Here is a 20,907-nt window from a genome sequence, read left to right as displayed (position 1 = left end):
TATTATGCAAGGCACTACAAGTTTGTGGTTTGAGAGGGTAAAGCTCTTACTGAGGTATCTAGAAAAGAAGCATTTCCCAAATCCCTGTAGCATTTGCCGGTTGACAGCTGTCAGTACTTGAAGCCATTAACCCTCTCGGTGTTCTCTGCGCTTCCTGCTCATTTTTACCAGACCCTCACCCAGAAGAAGTGTTCCTTCCAGCCCCTTACGATTGTCCACACACACAGGTGTTCAGTATTACCTGTCCTCTAGAGGGTTTGACAGCTTTAGTGAGGAGGTACTTTTATTAGCTTTGGCAGAGTCACACACTAAGAAACTAAGGGTTTTTGGGGGAGAGGGTTAGGGCCTGAGCCCTCTCACAAAGATCCCTTCTTCCCAGTCCTCATTCTTTTCTCCTCAGATGACACTGAGAGCTGCCCAAGGTCTGACAGCTAGTAAGTGCCAGAGCTGGAATTTGAACTCGGGTCTGTCTCTAGAGCCCACACTCAATGCCGCCCTCCTGGTAGAGAATGAAGCCAGTAAGGCTGACCATTTTTTCACTAACATAAGTTTTAGATCAGGTGAGGACTAATGTAAATACCAGCTCCTGGAACACATATTTTTCTTAGGATTCGACTCCACTCATGTAATGTCATTTCTCTACTCAGCCCATGAGGAAGGAATGGAGGCGCATGAGAACTCTGTCACAGCACACTCAGTTCCTCAAGATGATGCAATTAGGAAGTGATAGGACCAAGACCTAAAACCAAATGTAACATAAAAATCAAGTATTCCTATGGCTATTCCCCATCCTTATAAGTAGCAATTTGAAGAGTAAGTGATAGAGACCTGCTTCAGTGCTCACTTTAATGACAATCACAGGGACACGTTCCGAGAAATGCATCGTTAGGCGATTTCATTGTGCAAAGGTCACAGAGTGAACTTACACAAACCTAGATGGTATGGCCTACTACATACCTACGCTATATGCTACTCATTTTATGGGACCACTGTCATTGACCGAAACGTCATTATGTGGCGCACGACTATAGTTTGGTTCTGAAATGGACACAGAAAGGTAGATGACAGACACTATTCATTGCAGCCTGTCTGCTTCTCCCACTAATTACAAGACGAGATTTTAACTAGTTGACTTTATTTCAAACAGTGGTCCAGGTACATTGGTCTGCAAGAGCCTGTGCTCCAGAAAGAGGATTTGGGGCAGGATGGCTGCCTTTACTTTGCCCAGGGTATTCAGTTGTTGAAAAGTAGGTGGTTAGGAGCTTCTGAAGCTCCCTGGAAGCTGTAGCCCCAAAGAAAACACATGCAGGTATCATGAAAGGAGAGTAGGGTTCTACCTAGCTTGCTTACTAGAATAAGATTGTTTCTTCTGAGATTGAGGTGACGCTACAGGTTAGAGGACAAAATACAACATGGGGGCCATCTTGCTCTTCCCCTTCTAGTCTAGAAAGAATGAGCTAGAGAGATGGCAGCAAGTAAAGGGACTTGAGCTCCAACTATATCTACGCAAAACACTTTAAGATATGCTCCCCAATACCAATGAAGTACACCCCTTGGGCAATCCCGAAGAGAGGAGCTATGACAAGGGCCCCGCAGCCTGCTCCTTTCATGAAGGCATATGGTCCCTCCTGAATCCAGAGTTTCCTGGGGAGAAAGAAGAGCCCAGTGAGCTGATGGGCAGGAGCACACTGCAACTCCTCCAGCATTTGTACACCTCTGAGCGTAGCGGCACTTCCAACAGCACTAGCAGATCCCAGGTGAGTGGAGCCAGGCTGCGCCCATTTTGTTTGTGCAGTTTGGTTACTAATCACTTGGGTCCAGGCCATGGAAAATAGGCTCAATCTGGCTAGACTTGGGGAAAAAGATGCTGTAGAGGTGGCAAAAGAGAAGAAAAAAGGCCCTGGAACATCCTGTTTTTGTTGAGGTGAGGAAAGGGACAGATTTCAAAGAAATCCAGAGCTCAGTGTAGTACAGTGATAAAATTGTTCTCTAGATCTGGTGCAGGTAGACACCAACACAAAGAACTATCCTAGCCACGATCTCTAAAGGGGTATGGGGCTCTCACCTGGCACAGTCGGTGATCCCATTGTAGCTGTCCTCACCCAGGCCTTTCTTCAGGGTTTGGATTCGAGTTTTCAAAACTAAATCGAGCAAAAGTTGAAATAAGTAAGTAGTGAACGTCGCGCTTGGTGTCCCCCTCAACATGAAGTGGTTGGGTTTCCTTTTAGAGCCAGCATACGTGAGCCTGAATCCCGAGGCCAGTGCTGCCATTGTGTGGGCTGTACTAGAAGGTCTCCCCTCGTTGGGCCTCGTTTGTAAAACGAAGGAATTGGAAACTGCACGATCCTCTAGGTCACTCATACTCTAGAAAGGTCCACCTGTGTGTTAGAGGAGCTGGAGTAGCCCTGAAGCCACAGAAGCATTGTCGTCTCAAACTGTTGAGCTCCTGCCTTTAGCCTCAAATTTTAAAATAGTTACAGTCATTTACAGCTGATGCTCACAACTCTGCAGGGACAAAAAGCTAATGAAATCAGCACGTAGACGGTGAGGGGATTTGTCAGTGATAAGAAATAGAGCCAAGGTCTCCTTGACCCACTTTCTCCGTGAGGACCTTTGGTGAGTTTCTGCCCGTGACCACAGGTTGTGACCCAAGAGGCTGATTCATCTGTATCCTAAAAGTGCAAGATTTCTATTTATCCTATAGACAACTATACAGGGGGCTAATTTGTAAAGCAAGTCAACCCTTGAAGGCCCTACATTTCTGAAGCACTTACCATCCAGAGGTGTTACTGTGACAGCAGCTACAGAACCTGCGACACAGCCTGACATGAAGGAATGAGCAAAGGAAGCCTTCTCAGTAAGCTCGTTGAAGCCAAGGTTGTTCAGGTTGGCAAACAATGGGAAGTAGATGATGGAGAAGGGAATGTCTCTGCAGGGGAGGAAGAAGTACTGAGCCACATGCATCTTGGGCTTCCGCCCAAGGTCATACAGTAAGCCCACGAGCTATAGACCTCATGAGATAAGTCAGAGACAAACCCACAATTACTTATTTATTCCTACCGTGGCACCCCATGATAACGTAGGACATAGCATCAGAAAGAAGATCAATTTGCCTTCCCCTATCCTACAGCTCATTACTGTGCCCTACCAGCACCTCCTCCTCCTTGAGGAGGAGCCAGGTGCAGATTCAAAGACTGGTAACGTTCTACAGAAGCAGGTAGGCAGGCTAAGGTCAGAGTTAATAAGTTGGGCAAGTGGCTGGTAAAGATCTATAAGCTAAGAGTTGAGGGGGTGGGTTGGGCACGAAGGTGAAGTTCATTTACCTACTGCCCAGGTGATACAAGGATAATTAGCCCCTGTCCTGGGATGTTTCTCATCAATTTTAAGGATTCTGGCCAATTAGCAAAGTAAAATGATCCACAGTCTTTTGTAGACAGGGATTCTTAAGTGCCTTTGGGCCACAGAACACCCGGTACTCCTGTGGGCCTGGTCACTGGAGAAAGGGCCAAAGGCTAGTCTTCCAGGTGCCCGTTCTATGCAGCCCTGCCCAATTCTGGACAAAGTAGGAAGCACCAAGATAGTTTGCTATCCTGGGTGTGAATATTTTAGGAAAGCCCTAGAGGTAGATTGGGGCAGCAATCCCTCTGGCCTTCTGTTCCCTCTCTCTTCTATGTCCCAAGTTCAGGAAGAAAGCCTCACCTGAGGAGAGTGGCACCCAGACCATGGTGGACACCAGCCAGGCCTCGGGTGCAAAGCAGCTCCCAGGCAATGCAGGTCGCAGATGGGCACTTGTGGGTGGACGCTGAGCCAGTAGTGCAGGACCTGGAGGAGGAAGGTGCTGAGGCCGAGCCCTGAGGATGGACTGCTGAAAGCACAGAACAGCCTCGCCATCACAACCCAGGCCCCAACAGGCACTGCAAAACACTCGTAAGAGTATGGCTCCCAGTCCGTATCCCTGGGACAACTCAGAGGCAAGGCTGACACCCCTACTAGAATTCTGAGGATTGTCCTAATTTTAGAACATTAATTTTTGGCTCCAAAGAAATCTTTATAAGATCTGTATTACCTAACCAGTTGTGTCTGCTGCATAGGATGCTTCCCAAGAGCACAGCCATCGCCTGCCCGGCTTTCTTTAAAGAAAGCTATAATAGTACCCACCCCCCATTCTTTATCCTCCTGTTAAAACTATTTTTGGCCTGTAGTCTATTTCTAAACCACCTCTGAACCTATTTACAGCTTTATCCTATCAGCACTTTGGGACATGGGACTCCCATGTATCTTCGGCCTAATGTGTAAAGCGGCAAATTCTCTTTGTCCAAACACTATCTCCTTCAGACTTGCAGCGGTGCCTCTGCCCTCTAGTATTCCAAGGTTAGGTGAACGTGTCCTTTATACCCTCACCATTTCATAGAATTTAATTCCTTAGATTATTTATTAGATGTCAGCATCTAATAAATAGAATGGAATTTTTTTTCCTGAGCATATTAAATACAAGCATTTCAAATGTGGGTGAGTCCCATTAATGACCACAGGATTCAATGCACTGAAATTGTATGAATATTTATTTTCTTAATTCTCAGTGTTTGAGAAGCTTTGCCTAGACTACATGTTCTTGCTAAAAGGAAGCTAGTTCATCTCCCAGTTTTGTTTGATATCCAGCAAGGCGACATTTCATACTAAAAAGCTAGTTACTGTGCGTATTTTCTTACAGTAGTAATCTAGGTGCAGGCCTCAGACAATTAGCTTTAAGAAAGCAGTTAATCAGTGACCATTATTGTTCATGTCTGTGTCTTCTTTAGATGCACATAATTCATCCATATCCTATCTTTCACTTCTTTTTAAATGTTTTAGGAATACTAAAACTTTTCATCCAGATTGAAAAACAAAACATGACAAAGCTTTTACTCTTTGGAGATGAAAACACAGTGAGGGTTTCCAGTGCCTGAACTTGATTCTTTCTGCAGTTTCATTTGCTTCAGGCTGGTCTGATCAACCTCGAAATCTGTAAGTCAGGCACAGCACATGTGAATAGTTGGTCTAAGGGCACCTGTTTATGGAGGACCTGGCCACGTGCTGTGGCACAACACATCACACATTGGCTTAATTCAAACATTGTGGTGTAGCCCTGAGGAGAGTCCTCTGTCTCACCCCATTAGGGCTGGCCTCTTGCCACTAGACGGCCAACCCTTGCTCTTAATACATGCTTTGGTACCTACACCACTCTATATTTTTGAGAGGACCAGGATTTAGGAAAGGGCTAAACTTCTCTTCCAGAGAAAACCAAAAGAATAAGAATGGTTCTCTTTTCCCCTTTTATGCCTTCCCACTAAAAGCCAGCTTCTGTAGCATTATATAATATAGTGTAACATAACTTCTGTTGACTGAAGTTTTTGTGAGCAGGTCGTGGGCATTTCTTAAAATCTTTAGGAAATCAAGTCTACATATCAAGGCAATAGAGAGGTACTAGGGTGACTATTCTGTGTCCCTCCTGAATCAGGATTCTCATTTCTACTGTTGGTTCTAGAGCTAGAGTGGTTCTAGAGTTGAAATCTAGAATGATAACCATAAAATAAAGACTTCCACTGACCTGGAAAGTGATAGGATCACACAGTCTAGCAAATGAGTACAGAATGTGGGGAAATCTATTCTGATCATAGCCAGCCCTTTTTTGATCCCATGTGAAGTTGGGATAGGCCTCACCCAAGCGCCCAGCATCCTGCAGCTGAATCTTGAGCATTTCCATGGGACAGGTAACCACCACCTGGCACATTCCAGCTCCACATCCGCTAGCATCTCCATCTTCAAATTCCGCTGCATCCTGTGGGACCAGGAGTCAGACTCCTTCAGTCACAGGCCAGCCCTGCCACCCTGCCCAACCTCTCTACCCTCCCTTGGTAGTTGGGACTTTACAGGCAGGGTAGTTAGCCTTGTGCCCGTTGGTTGCCACTCACTCAGCTGGGTAAATAATCACCTGGACCTCAGGCTCAATCTCCTTAAAGACATAAGACTACGTTTAAAACAGGCCGCCGGGGAGGTAGCACCTGCATCCAAGTTGAAACTAGCGCAATGGAACCACCCACTGCAGGAATTTGATTGTCCCTGGTCCCCTAAGCAATATCCCTAGGGCAATGGGAGGCACAGAGAGAACCAGAAAGTGTGTGGGGGTTGATTTTTAAAAATTCATCAGCATAAAAACAGACACATATAGATCAATGGAACAGAATTGACAGCCCAGAAATAAACCTATGCATATAGTCAACTAATTTTTGACAAGGGAGCCAAAAATACTCAATGGAGAAAAGACAGTCTCTTCAATAAATGGTACTGGGGAAGTTGGATATTCACATGTAAAAGAATGAAACTAGACCCTTATACTCACAAAACTTAACTCAAAATGGATTAATGACTTAAATGTAAGACCTGAAACCATAAAACTCCTAGAAGAATAGAGGAGAAAAGCTCCTTGACATTGGTCTTGGCAGTGATTTCCTGGATATGATCACTAAAGGACAAGCAACAAAAGCAAAAATAAACAAGTGGGACTACATCAAACTAAAAAGCTTCTGCACAGGGCCCGGCCCTGTGGCATAGTGGTTAAGTGCATGCGCTCCACTGCTGGCGGCCCGGGTTCGGATCCCAGGCACATACCAGTGCACTGCTTGTCAAGACACGCTGTGGCGGCATCCCATATAAAGTGGAGGAAGATGGGCCCAGATGTTAGCTCAGGGCCAATCTTCCTCAGCAAAAAGAGGAGGATTGGCGTGGATGTTAGCTCAAGGCTGATCTTCCTCACCAAAAAAAAAAGGCTTCTGCACAGCAAAGGACCATCAACAAAATGAAAAGGCAACCTACTGAATGGGAGGAAATATTTGCAAATCATATATCTGATAAGAGGTTAAATCCAAAATATGTCAAGAACTCATACAAATCAATAGCAATAAAACAATCTGATTGTAAAATGGGCAGAGGATCTTCTTTTCCAAAGAAGACATGCAAATGGCCAACAGGTACATGAAAAGGTGCTCAACATCACTAATCATCAGGGAAATGCAAATCAAAACCACAATCAGATACCACCTCACACCTGTTAGCATAGCTGTTATCAAAAAGACAAGATTAAGTGTTGGAGAGGATGTGGAGAAAATAGAACCCTTGTGCACTGTTGGTGGGAATGTAAATTGGTGCAGCCACTATGGAAGACAGTATGGAGATTTCTCAAAAAATTAAAAATAGAAATACCATATGATCCAGCTATTCCACTTCTGGGTATTTATCTGAAGGAAATGAAATTACTATATTGAAGAGATATCTGCACCTCCATGTTCATTGCAGCATTATTGACAATAGCCAGACATGGAAACAACCTAAGTGTCCATCAACAGATGAATGGATAAAGAAGATGTGATATATATACACAATGGAATACTAATCAGCCATAAAAAAGAAGGAAACCCTGCCATTTGCAAAAACATGGATGGACCTCAAGGGCATTATGCTAAGGGAAGTAAGTCAGACAGAGCAAGACAAATACTGTATGATCTCAGTTATATGTAGAATCTAAAAAAAAGTCAAAGTCATAGAAAAAGAGATCAGATTTGTGGTTAGCAGGGTAGGGGGATTGGGTGAAAGTGGTCAAAAGGTACAAACTTCCAGTTGTAAGATAAATAAGTACTGGGGATGTAATGTACAACGTGATGCCTGTAGTTAACACTGCTCTATGGTAAATTTGAAAGTTGCTAAGAGAGTAGATCTTAAAAGTTCTCATCACAAGGAAAAAAAAATTTTTTGTAACTATATGAGGTGATGGATGTTAACTAAACTTGCGGTAATCATTTCATAATATATGTATGTCAAGTCATTATGTTGTACGCCTTAAACCTACACAGTGTTGTATGTCAATTATATCTCAATAAAACTGAAAAAAAATTCATCAGCTAGTTGATGAATATATGTGTATATATACTATATGGTCAGTCAGTCAGTCTGTCTGTCTCTATCTAGAACGTCTAAATTATACCAGCTCATTTTCTTCCTTTACTTTCCATCTGCCAAAATACACAGTAACCCTCAGCAGTTTGTGTGCACTTATTTATATACATGCAGAGAGGTAAACTGAGGCACATTTGCAGTCCTCTCCCCGCCACCTTCCAAAAAAACCCATAGGCATCCAGTGAAGTGTTTCCGTCCCTCATCCCTCCACCTGGCCATACCCATCCTCCATTAGCAGCTGCCAGAAGAAGTCATTGGCTGCCAACTTGATGGCCTTCTCCAGAGTCACCAGGGTTAGGTTCACAGCAGCCCCTGGGCTGACAAATGAAGGTGAGGAGGAAAGGCCGTCTCAGGAGTAACTATTCCCCAAGGCTGCCACTCACGTCGACAAACCCACTCCCAGCTTTAGCCAGGTAAGTTTCTGGGAGTAAACAGGGTCTCGGAGGGGCGGGGGTGTCAAGGAGGGTTCCTCTGCCTGTTTTATTGAAACAAATTCTTTTTCATCTCCCTCCTTCACTCTCCTCTCAGCGCATATTCCTTATTTCTGTCTGTGCTTCCTTTGTGGGCTCACTGGTGCAGTTATTAGGAAGTTATTTCTGTCCGTCCTGGTGCTGCCCATCTCCGACGAGACATGAGCAGCTCCCCAGATTCAGCCCCGATGACAAGGTCCTGGGGCCAGGGTGGAGTCTCCGTTACTCTGCTGCACCAGCCCAGGCCCACTGGCTGCTACGTGGTCACAGAGGTTTTTCCTTCGTGCCTCAGGGGTGCTTGCACGCCAGCTCCTTCTCAGCACTGAGTGTCCATTTTCCAAGGTCTACTCATGGTTGTGCTGCCTGGATAGGGACACTGTGGGGATAGGGAAGGCACTGGCTTGTGTCAGGGAAGGGCCACCCAGTAATTCCCTTCCAGGATCTCAAAACTCTTTCCATTCTCTGTCTCTGCCAGCCTCCCTGCTTCTGCCATTAGCAGCTAGATGCCTGACAGCCCTGAATGGGGGCGGAGAGAGAAGGGACGGTCTGGGGCTCACTTGCTTCTAACATCAAACAGTGAGGCAGTGGTGGTGCCAGGACGGAGCCCAGGGCTCCTGGGTCCTCAGTGTGTTCACTGGTGCCCCCGAACCTCACCATAACTACCTCTGTCTCCACCAAAGAACACAAGGGCTCGTGAACAGCAAATGTGGTCCAGGAGCAGCTGGTGGCTAGGCCCCAACCCAGGAGTTCCCTGGGCAGAGGGGAATGCCGTTTCCCAATGTTCTATAAACTCAGAAAGGCTGGGGCCCCTGTGCCACACCCTCTGTCCTCACTTGGCCCAAGCCAGGCCTCCTCTGGGATGCCAAATAAGCCCACCTCGGTACATGCCCAAGAAGCCCTCCACCCTCGCTGTCTTCATCAAGCAATCTAGCCCAGAAGCAGAGGCCAGAAAAGGAATTACTGCTGAACAGGCTGCTCCATCAGCTCCCTTCCCCCTACCCTGTGCCCTAATCCTGCTGGGCACACCCCAGTTGACTGCCTCCCCTAAACCTCCCAACACATGCCCCCTAATGCGCACAACTCCCTAAAGAAACTGTGAAAGGAGTGAAGCCCCATACCCCTCCTCTGGGAGTGCCCCTCTCCCTACACACCCCACTCCCCTCACCAATACCCACATTCCTTTTTTTTTTTTTTTTTTTTTTTTTTTTTTTAAAGATTTTATTTATTCATTTTTTTTCCCCCCAAAGCCCCAGTAGATAGCTGTATGTCATAGGTTCACATCCTTCTAGTTGCTGCACGTGGGACTCGGCCTCGCGTTGGACGGAGAAGCGGTGCCCTGGGGCGCGCCCGGGATCCGAACCCGGGCCGCCAGCATCAGAGCGCGCTCACTTAACCGCTAAGCCACGGAGCCGGCCCACCACATTCCTTTGTAGATGTTTTCCCATGCTGGTTCTGCAGTCGAGTCTTGGCCAAGTCGATGGGGAACACACAGGTCACCCCCACGAGCCCTGCCACACCTCCGTTGATGAGTTTTGCTGTGACACTAGGCCACAGGGAGAAGGGAAGCACAGAGTGAGAGAGAGCGGCACAGAGGGAGACACAGGAGCACAGGGGGAGGCTGGCTCACTGCCAGGACTGGATTGGAGAATAGAGAGAGGAGAGCAGGAACAGAGCGGAGGGAGGGTAGGAGCTCATTCCCACACGTGTCCAGAGACCCTCTCCTCAGTCTCCTGTCCCTACCCCAGCAGCCCCCACAGCCACCCTAGTGTGCCTCCCTCCCCCAGGTCCAGGTCCAGAGACAGGTTAGGGGGCCAGGAGTGCCTGGCCACCTCCTCCAGAGTCACTGCACACAATAAGGCTGAAGCATCTTGCCCTTACCCCACGGGGAAATGTTCATAAAGCTAGGACGCTGCAAGGGCTTCTGGGAAGGAGGCCCAGAGGGCCAACTCTGCCCCCTGGGGCCCCACCAGGGTGCAGGAAGTCCTCTGTGAGGCCTCAGAGCATTCTCTTCAGAGCTGCCACCAAAGGCCTATTCTCTGGCTTGTCCCCACCCTTTGAAGCCACATCTGGAAAAGTTTTCAAACACAATGCAATTTTATTCCTGGCTTAAGGTCAGTCAGAACTGAATTTGAATCCTGGCTATGCTGTTCACTTAAGCAAGTTACCTCACTTCTCTGATTCTTTGTTTTCCCCTCTAAAACTGGCCTCAAGGGGTTTTATAAGGATTAAATAAGTTAATGCATTTGGTAAATGATAGTTATTATTAATAATAAGAGAACACACATTTCTGACAAGGAGGGTTTCTCATCAGCGTGAGACAACCAGGGTTAAGTACTGAGATTATCTGAGTCTAGCCAAAAGTAAAGTCACACTTCACATAATGTGGGTCCCTCATCCTAGAGGAGTTTTGGAAGACTAAAATTGAAAATAAAGCGTTCTCAGAATCCTTGGAACCAGTAAAATGTTCTTATCTTTCAGGCCAGGTGGATAATCTGGAAGTGGTAAGAGTAGATAATGTAGATATTCTCACAACTGGACCTTGATCAGCAAGCAAGAAACTTAGTGACAACAAAGAGAATTGTGACTTAAATTTTGTAATCCGAGAAGATGCAATCCAAATAATTACAAGTTATATTTAACTATATATTTTGTGTTTTTGGTATCCGGAGGGACTCACTTGCTCCCCTCAGGCAGGGCTCAGCTACACTCAGTTAAACACCAGGAATCTGGAAGAGAAGCTGAGCCACGTGTTGTTACCACAGCAACTCTTCCCCAGAAGCTGGCCCAGAGACAAGGGCTGTCTGGAGCAGAGCTTACCTCTGATCCAGGTTGGACATCCTGCGAGAGGCCTGAGGCCTGGGACGCAGGCTGTTGGCTCCTCAGGGGGGTGGCTGGCTGAAGCAGAAGCGGTGTCTGTACCCTTGACTCTGCCCACCGTAGCAGAGCGGAGAGAGCGTGGGTGTCAGCGGTGGCTGGCGTGAGCCGCCTTCCTGGCAAGCCACAACCTCCTTAGGCTTTGTTTCCTCCTCTGGAAAGTGGTCAGGACAACACTCACCTCATGGTATGTGAAAGGCCTTCGTCTGTTACTTTCCTTTCCCAGACCTTTGGACTTTGGGGATTGAGATCAGAAAGAAGGATGAGAGAAAAGGATAAGCAGCCCAAACTATGGCTCAGGGCAGGAGTTCTGGAACATTCTTGAGAGAGAGGAGGGAGCAGAGGTGAGGGAAGCTGAGGAGATACGAAAGAGGGATTTTAAGGAGAGTGGCTATGGACGAGGAATCTCTCTCAGAGCGTCCAAGAACTACACTAAAACAGGTGTTCCGAAGGTACTTTTTGGCTTTTAAAATGTGTTTTCTGAACTTCCTGTGATCCTGCTGAGAGACTCAGCTACATTAGGTCTCTGGACTCAATTATAATTGATACACATAGAAAGCGCTAGGGACAGTGTCAGGAAGTGGAAGCTACACTAATCATAATTATTACAGCTTCTGGGGAGAGGTCCTGGCTTAACCCCAGAGGCCCATGTCAGGAAGAGCTCCTGATGCTTCAATGGAGGCTGGTCAAGCTCTGAGGAGCCTCTTCTCTCCAGGCTCCCTTCAAGCTGCTTTAGGGACCGCCCCCCTTCCACGCTCCTCATTCTTCCCTGAGGCTGCCAGTAACTCTCTATTGTCTCCAGGCATTTTTGTTTTGGGGAAGAAAAGAGAGATGGGTTTTTCTCTTGGTGTATATGGATCCATTCAGAACAAATTTATTGAGTGCCAGGCACTGACTGTTCCAGGTCTGGTGAGACAGTAGTGAGCAAGAGACTGAAATCCGAATTCTGAGGAACTTAATTCTAAAGGAGGAGACAGACAATGAATGAAATAAGTAAATCCTAAGGATACCAGATAGTGATAAATACTCTGGAGAAAAAAATTCAGAAGGGAAGAAAGATAGGAAATGTTAGTGGGGTGGGGGTGATGGTGGCTCGACCAAGAAAGGATTCATTGAGAAGGTGACTTGAGGATCCAAAGTAAGTGAGGGAGTGAGCCATGCAGGTATCTGGGGGAAGAGCATTCAAGGCAGATCAGGGCCGGCCCCATGGCTTAGTGGTTAAGCGCGCGTGCTCTGCTGCTGGTGGCCCAGGTTCGGATCCCAGGTGCGCACCGACGCACCGCTTCTCCGGCCATGCTGAGGTGGTGTCCCACATACAGCAACTAGAAGGATGTGCAGCTATGGCATACAACTATCTACTGGGGCTTTGGGGGAATAAATAAATAAATAAAATTATTAAAAAAAAAAAAAAAGGCAGATCAAGTGTAAAGGTCCTGAGGGCAGAGCAAGACTGAGAGCCGAGGGGATAGCAAGGTGCCAGAGGGGCGAGTAGGACAGACAAAGTCACTGAGATAATGGGGTGAGGGGCCTTGGCTTTTATTCTGAATAAAAAGAGAAACAGAGTTTTGAGCATAGAAGTGACATGCTTGACAGGACCATTTGGCTGCTGTGTTGAGAACAGACAGCAGAGGGTCAAAGATCAAGGCAGAAGGACCAATTAAATTATTGCAGTGATCTAGGCAAGAGGTCAAGTTTGCTCGTCGGGGTTCTGGTGGGGCATGTGAGAGGTGGTTTAATTATGGACATACGTTGAGGTAAGGCCAACAAGGTTTCCTGATGGACGAGATGTGAGAGAGAAAAGGAATAGTTGAGGGGACACCAAAGGTTTTGGTCTGAGAAACGTAAGGAATGGGGTTTAGACGTAGAACATGTAAAGGCTGCATCTGTTGGAGAAACAGCAAGCTGGTCTGCAGAGAAGGAAACAGAAAGTGGAGCAGGCACGTCTGGAGGACACACAAAGCACGGAGCTATTCCCCACGTTGTCTCAGCCCCTGCTTCCCGAAGGCCGCCTGCATTCCCGTCTGCGGATTCTGTGAGACACTCAACGTCCTGTCAGTAAATTAGGCCATTATTGCTTAACCTGCGAGAATTGGTTTCCGATACTCCCAGCCCAAAGAGTCTTAATTATCCCCCAAATCAGCAAAGGGAGTGAGAATTTGCAAATTACAGCTCCCAAAGCATGAAATGGGCTGAGAGAAAGCAGGGCAGAGGCTGTGAAGGGCCCCATCCTGGGTTGGGAAGCTGGCGGTCCTTGTTAGTTTCATCTGTCATCTCTTGAGGCTTCAACCACGTGCCTTCAAACCTGGAGCTGAAGGGGACTTGGTGGCAAAATGTCAGGAAATTACAGTGTGTTGGCTGTTCTTTGAGACATTTAATAAGCTATTATGAGAGGAAGACATGCTGTAATTCCAGGGAGACGCCTTAAAAATTGATAGGAAACAACCAGATAGGTGAGAACCCTTTCTACCAGAAGCCAGAGATTCAAATAATTAAGAACCTAGCAGCTGCTCTTTCAGCCATATTCCCTACTGTTTCTAGAGCTAAATCATTATCTTATAAATTGTGGTTCCCTGGCTATGGGAATAGGGGTATTTAAGAAAAGCCAGAGAAATTAGGGACATGATTCCCAGGGCCACTCACTAGCACCTCCATTGGACAGATGTGACAGCGTCTCCAACCACAGAGTGCATTTGCCTGGTGGTGTGTGTGCATTTCAGAGTAGCAGCCCCACTGCCCCTGAGACTGTGCAGAGCCACTATAAGTTCCAGGTCCCGCAGTTCCCTTTAGCAGACTTAGTATCAGAGACCATGACTTGACAAGTTTCTGACACTGGAACATGTGTTAGTAAACAGAGTCAGCAAAGAGGAAAATGACAGCCAGCCAGCCAAGGTTTTAAAGGAGTCACATCATCACGAAAATCCCAAACTTGGCAACAGGGCCCATAATTGCTCCATCCCTTAAGGCAATCCACAGGTCCAAGTGTTAGTCTATAATACATCATGTATGCCCACTGTGTGCCCATCGCAGTTCTAGGCAGCAGAGATACAGCTGAGAACAAAAACAAGGTCCCTGCCTTCTCAGAGTTTAAATTCTACTGGTTCCAGCACTGATAGGAATAGACTTCTAAAGTGACACAGCCCACCCTCCCACGGGGCACCCTTCGCACTCTTCTCCCAATACAGGCCCCACAGGACCACAGGCAAGGGAAATCCTTCCAGCAAGCAGGCCTGAGGCAGCCATACTGAGGTGTGCTCTATGCTTTAGACTATTGGCCAACACATAATATTTCCCCTATCTTCTTTTCTAAATGGAATTTAGGAACAATGGAGTATAATGGGAGTATTGGCGTAGGAAGACTAGTCTTTTGAGCACTAGGATGCAGAATTATGAGGAGCTACATCTGGAACTCTTTGGGATCAAAAGGGAGAAGGACTGGATATATAAAAAACAATCACCTTGGGGCCAGCCCCCATGGCCTAGTGGTTAAGTTTGGCATGCTCCACTTCAGTGGTCGGGGTTCAGTTCCCGGGCACAGACCTATACCACTCAGTGGCCATGCTGTGGTGGTGACCCATGTACAAAATGGAGGAAGATTGGCACAGATGTTAGCTCAGGGCGAATCTTCCTCAGTGGGGAAAAAAAAAATCACCTTGACCTGGACAACAGGGGCTCCATAGCGTTGCCTCTGGACGCAGCATCTGGTCATGATGTTGAGTTATCTCACTTTGGAAAGATAAGTGCATTCACAATTCTACATGTGATGACTGAACTATATTAGAAGGAAGAAATTTGGATGTATGTGGAACAGTATGTGTCTGCATGTCCTCAGGCATCAGAGGGTGGAATGTAGTGGACACTGTGGTGTCTCCTCATCGCCCCACTTCCAGTGGTTCCCCTTTTCCCCCTTGCCATGTCAACTGGTTGCAGCGAGGTCTCCATGTTCCCAAATGTGACACTATTCCCCCGGGTAACGTTGACTGAGGACGGCACCTGACTTGAGCTAGGCTGTTCAGTCTCTCCCATGGGGATTTTGAGAAAGAGGCTGTAACATATAAAATGTGGGACCTATCAGCCATCATGTTTACTGTCATATGGTCTCAGAAACAGAGATGATTTGCAGCAAGAGATGAATAAAGCAGAGCCACAGACAAGGAGAGACAAGAGAGCGTTCTGGTGGGGCTGGAAACCCTGATTATACAGTGACCCACTTCATTCCCAACCTTGGGTACCAAAAAGATATTCCACTATCCTTCTAATGAATTGACTTATTGTCTTAAGCAAGTTAGAGTTAGTTTTTGTAACTTGGTAACAAAAGAGTCCTTAACTAATAAATATTTTTTAAAACCCTCAAATTCCATTTATAGCAACTGAGCTGCTTAGACAGTGAGTGCTGTAGGGCTCAGAGATATGCAAGGTCATTATGGGCTGGCTTGGAGAAGGAGCTAGAAGTGGCCTGAATGAGTAAGAGAAAGTTTAGAAGGAGAAGAGGAGGGAGGCAGCCTGGGTACCAGCGCCATGTGAGCGAAGGTGGGGCCAAGCAGAGGGCTGGGGGCCATGCACGCCCCTGGCTGGCCCTGCAGGGAATGCTGGGACAGAAGCCTGCAGAGGCAGGTGAGGCCAGGTGGGGGAACCTGGGGATTGCTGGATAGAGTGTGTGCCCCCAGAATTCAGTCAATTTTTACAAATTTGACCCTATAGGCAGTAAGAAAAGATTGAATGCTTTTAAGGGGTAAACCACCGCGCTGAATGTGGCATGAGGACAATCCTTCTGGAAGAACGGGCTGAGAAAAGGAACCCTGGGGTGAGAGGCCAGTTAGGAAAAGGAGAGGGAAGGATTAGGGCAGTGTGGAGGGTGCAGAGTACAGGGGTGAGGGGGAGGGAACTTGTTAAAGAAAAAGGCCTGGACTTGGTGACTGTCCTGGGCTGCAGGACCTGCTGGAGGTCTGCGCCCTGAGGATGAGGAAGGCAGGGGAGGAGGCGAAGCTGCCTGCAGGGAGGGAGGGACAGTGAGACAGGGGACAGAAGCCGTGGCTTCAGGAAGTGTCCCCTCCAGCATTGCGGGAAGTCAGTGAGAAGGGACACCCAGCTCAACACAACTGTGGACACCGTTCTGCTGGGGTGTGGCCAGGACTAGTCCTTCGACCCTCGGCTGCCCGGCTGCCCGGCTGCCCGGTTTCGAGAAGCATTTCTGTCACGTGTGTGTGCACACCAAGGGGCTGTTTGCCCCTTGCCCTCACGACTGCAGACTCTATTTTGCAAACAAGGAGCTGGCTCAGGACGGTCCTGGGCACAGAGTCCGATGCAGACAGGTTCTGGGGGCGGGAGGCATCTGCGTGTCAGGGCCCGGCTGTCTTACCCTCTGTCTCCTCACACTGACGGTAGCACCCAGGGGCTGCTCAGGCCTCCCCCACCCACAGGGACCCACCCCTCACATCAGAAGTAATCTGTGACCCATTCTGTCTGCTTCCCCAGGAGACAGCTGGTTAACAGATGCTTAGGCATTGATCAATCCTTTTTTGTTAACAGTGAACGTTTGTTCTACTTCTTAAAGTAATAGAAAAAAATTAGAAAATTCAGAAAGCAGAAAAAACTGTAAAGTAATTCTCAATACCTTGTTTCTCAGGATCCTGTTTTGACCAGGGCCTTCCAGACACATCTTGAGAGAAATGATCCCAGGGGTGAGCTGCAGGCCCCGAGCAGGCCAGGGTATCCCGAGCTCCTCAGATCCCACCACTTTTCACTTCCCATGAAAACATTCTATTCCCTGGACTTCTGTGACTCCTCGGGCTCTCCTCAGTGGCTCCTCAGCCTCCTGTGACATGTATCCCCCAGTCACTGGTGCCCACAGAACCCTGCCCGAGGTTCTCGACAACTTGCCCTCTGCACACCCATCCTGAGCAAGCCTGCCTCCTCTTGGGCTTGGTCACTGTCTGCTCGCTCTTGACTCGCAAGGACCCCCAGCTCAGGCTCTCTGCTCTGTGGCCACCTCACCATCCGCACTGCCCCCCCCACCACCTCACCCTAGGGCTCCAGCCCCATGCAATGCATTGCACACTCTCCTCTTCCTACTCACTCGGCCCCTCCAGACCTCCTGGCTCCCTAGCTCTGAGAACAGCACGGGCACGTTCTGTTATCCAGGCTAAACCTGCACACTGCCCCATCCCTCCTCCCCATGACTAACCAGTCACCCAGTTCCGTCAGCTCTTCCTCGTACAGGCAGTGCTGCTCGAGGCATGCGGCTCAGTGCTGCTCTGTGACGTGTACAGAAATTGTGAGTAAAGGCTCAGAAATTTTCAGGGCAACTTGAGGAATTTCATGTTTTGGAATCTATTAATAAAAATGTGGGCTTATATTTTCTCTTTTTTAAAAATTCTATTTTTCTAGTAATCCATTTTTATTGTATTTTACAAAATTATTGGTCCATAATGGACTGGGGGGAAAACAGGTCCTTCATCATGGGAAGAAAAATACTGTCCTCAGTCTCTCAGGCCCACAAGCCACTGCCAGATCCCACAGGTGTCACCCACTGCCTGGAGCCTCCCACAGCCTTACTCTGCTTGCTGCCTTCAGCCTGGCTCCCCTCAAATCTATTCCCTATAAGGAGGCCAAGTGAGGGAAAGGGCCCCATTTCCAGCCTGCCATGTACACATCTCCCTCCTGAAGGGCTTTGCTAACTTCCCAAACTCTTAGGACGGCTTCCCACCTCCGTCCTGACTGGGCTCCTACGTTCCCACTTGGCTGCGCCTCCCAGATTCCTCCTCCGTCTCCTCTCCCTGCCAGCAGCCTGGACGTTCACTTCTGGGACACGTCAGTGCCGGTTGACCAGGGACGCTCTTTCTTTTTTTTTTTTTTTTAAAGATTTTATTTATTTTATTTTTTTCCCCCCAAAGCCCCAGTAGATAGTTGTATGTCATAGCTGCACATCCTTCTAGTTGCTGTATGTGGGACTCGGCCTCAGGATGGACGGAGAAGTGGTGCCTCGATGCGCATCCGGGATCCGAACCCGGGCCACCAGCATCGCACCGCACGCACTTAACCACCAAGCCACAGGGCCGGCCCAGGACGCTCTTTCCTCATCTCCACCTACACACTGTTCTGTGGGCTTCAGCTCCCTCCCACAAGCCCTGAAGTCCCTCAAATCCTGGCTTGGAGCCCTCTTCCGTGACCCCATTGAATACCCAGTTATAGCACTGCCCACGTTGTGTCACAACTGTTTGTCTACTGGCCTGCACCCCCTCACGATGATAAGTTACTTGAGGAGGCAGACAGTCCTGGGACTGAATCCCGGAGCCCGGTGCAGAGGCCCCTGCAGATGCTGGAATCCACGAACCGCGAGGCGACCACTGCCTTTGGTCCCATCAGGAGACAGACAGCTCTACTCTTTGGCCACCCTCATTTCTTCACGTTGTGAGGAGGTGCTCAGGGACGAGGACCATGCCTTCTAATTAGCAGGGTGAGCGCTGGTGCTCCAGGGTGAGCCCCTGACGCGAGCAGAGCCAAGGAAACAACGTGCTGCCTGACCCCCCGTCGCCCAGGACGCCAGGGAGCCAGGGAGCAGCGTCTTCCTCTTGCCCGCCCCCTTCCTCCTCTGCGCGGCAGAGAGGACGAGGCCCTTTCCCACCGACGGTTCTGACCTCTTCCCCAGCTGTTTGTTTGCTAGACGAGGGTCTTTTCCTAACCACTCTAAGCTTGATACAGACAGACGGACGGACACGCCCCGTCCGTAAGAACCTCTGCCTTTTCTGGACGCCGAGACACAGGCCAGATCCGGCAGCCCTGAGCGGTCTCCTGCGGTGCCTCCGCTTCGTCAGTGCCTCCCTCGGGCCGCAGCCGTCCCCCCCGGAGCCCTGCTGCGCTCCAGGCCCCCGCCTCTCTCCGGCGGCGCCGCGGGCAGGGCGGGCTCGAGGCAGCCCCGAGGCTGCTCCGCGGCCCCGCCCCGCCCCGCCCCAGGCGGCCAGCAGGGCCCGTCTACTTGTCGCCGCTATGACTGGGACACAAATGCAGGCTGGGAAAAGATTCGCTCAAGGCAGCTTGTGGGGTGAGGGGAGACTCAACACCCGCTCGGAGACCTGGAGGTCAGGAGGACGACAAACCGCGGCCAGTCGACGCAGGGCGAGCCCGCCGACGTTGGGGCCGGGGCGCCTCTCTGCTCCTCACCTCGCGCGCTGTCCGCTGTCCTCACTGCGGGCACCGCCCGTTTCGGCGAGCCTGTGTTTGCAGCGTCTACGAGGCACCCTTTCTGCAGCGCGACGTTCCATTTAGCGGGTATTTCACGGGGGCTGCCGCGGGCTCAGCGTGGGAGGGCTGCAGAGTTGATTCGGCACACGGGACACTCGAGAACGTCACAGCTGAGTTGTGAACTCAGGGCAGCCTTGAGGAGGACTTCTTCCCGCTTGGAGAGCTGGGACGTTTCAGGGAGAACTTACGGGTTGACTTGGACTTGAAGACCAAAGGCAGAGAGGTCAAACTGAAACCAGCTTCTCTTCAGTGGCAAATTGCCTGCTTTGGGGCAAGGGGATAAGGCAGTAGAGGTGGAGGAAAGCTGGTAAGCCATGCGGGGTCCGGATAGGAGGGGACCTTACTGCCTGGCCAGGGGGTGGGGAGAGATGAGGAACCAGCTTGGGACAGAGTTTGGTGTCAGAGACCCAGGTTCAAATCCCAGCTCCCAAGTTAATAACTAACTCACCTTAGGCAAGTTACTTAACTTAGTGCTTTTCTTCATCAAAAGGGGATTGAGATATCCACTTCCCTCTTCATCAAAAGGGGATTGAGATATCCACTTCCCTCTTCATCAAAAGGGGATTGAGATATCCACTTCCTAGGATTGCTGTGAGGGTCACCTGAGGCAGGAGTGCAGCGTGGCGAAGAACAGGCTTTGGATTAAGACTGCTTTTGAACTGGTTTGAATTCCTATTTACCACTTACTAGCTGTGTGACCTTAAACATGTTACTTAACTTCTTTGTGCCTGCTTCCTCATCTATGAAATGGGACTCACACTTAGCTGTAGAGCACTTAGTACAATGCCTGGCATGTAAAAGGTGTTCGCTAAATGATTTTTTTTCCCTCCTGTTTCCTGGCGGACAATGGAGAGATGATACAGGATGTGGAATGGGGGCCTAGAGGGGACAGTTCAGGTTTATGGCAGCATCAAGTGGTTTGGACAGGCCAGGGGGATTACAATAATCCAGGCAAGAGATAAATGAGAACCTGCACACAGGAGGGAAGAGATGTGAATGATTTCTGTGAACAATCGACAGGGCTCCGCAGCTGATTAAACACGCCAGGGACAGGTTGCAGGTTTAAAACACGAATCAGCAGGAGAAAGATATATTATCACTCCAACTAGGAGCATCAGAAGGAGTGGGTAGGTAAGGAGAGAGAGGAGAGAAGAAGAGTTTGGCTGTTGACATGAGATTAGTGGCAGCTGCAAAAGAGGGGACGGCAATGCGTGCAGGAAAGAGTGTTCCCATAGCGTACCTGCTGGGGTGGAGTCAGCGCAAGTCAGGAGACAGCAGCGCCGCAAGGGTGCAGGGGAGCCGCACCTGTGCACCCAAGGGGACGTCAGAGGGTGCA

General features: G+C 48.9%; 1 protein-coding gene across 1 annotated transcript; it reads right to left on the bottom strand.

Moving 5' to 3' along the window:
- Positions 1-1,502: 1,502 nt before the first annotated feature.
- Positions 1,503-11,296, bottom strand: SLC25A18 (solute carrier family 25 member 18). The gene is given in 10 exon segments (XM_014793854.2): positions 1,503-1,644; positions 2,066-2,141; positions 2,775-2,929; positions 3,700-3,865; positions 5,701-5,787; positions 5,790-5,818; positions 8,211-8,301; positions 9,336-9,386; positions 9,878-10,002; positions 11,277-11,296. Coding segments are annotated over 10 exon segments (942 nt in total).
- Between the last annotated feature and the right edge of the window lie 9,611 nt (positions 11,297-20,907).

Source organism: Ceratotherium simum, chromosome 17 (assembly GCF_057802395.1).
Source record: "Ceratotherium simum simum isolate JZ-2026a chromosome 17, ASM5780239v1, whole genome shotgun sequence".
Lineage (NCBI taxonomy): Eukaryota > Metazoa > Chordata > Mammalia > Perissodactyla > Rhinocerotidae > Ceratotherium > Ceratotherium simum.
The sequence above is the reverse complement of the archived record's forward strand: the minus strand, read 5'-3'. Positions and strand labels throughout refer to the sequence as shown.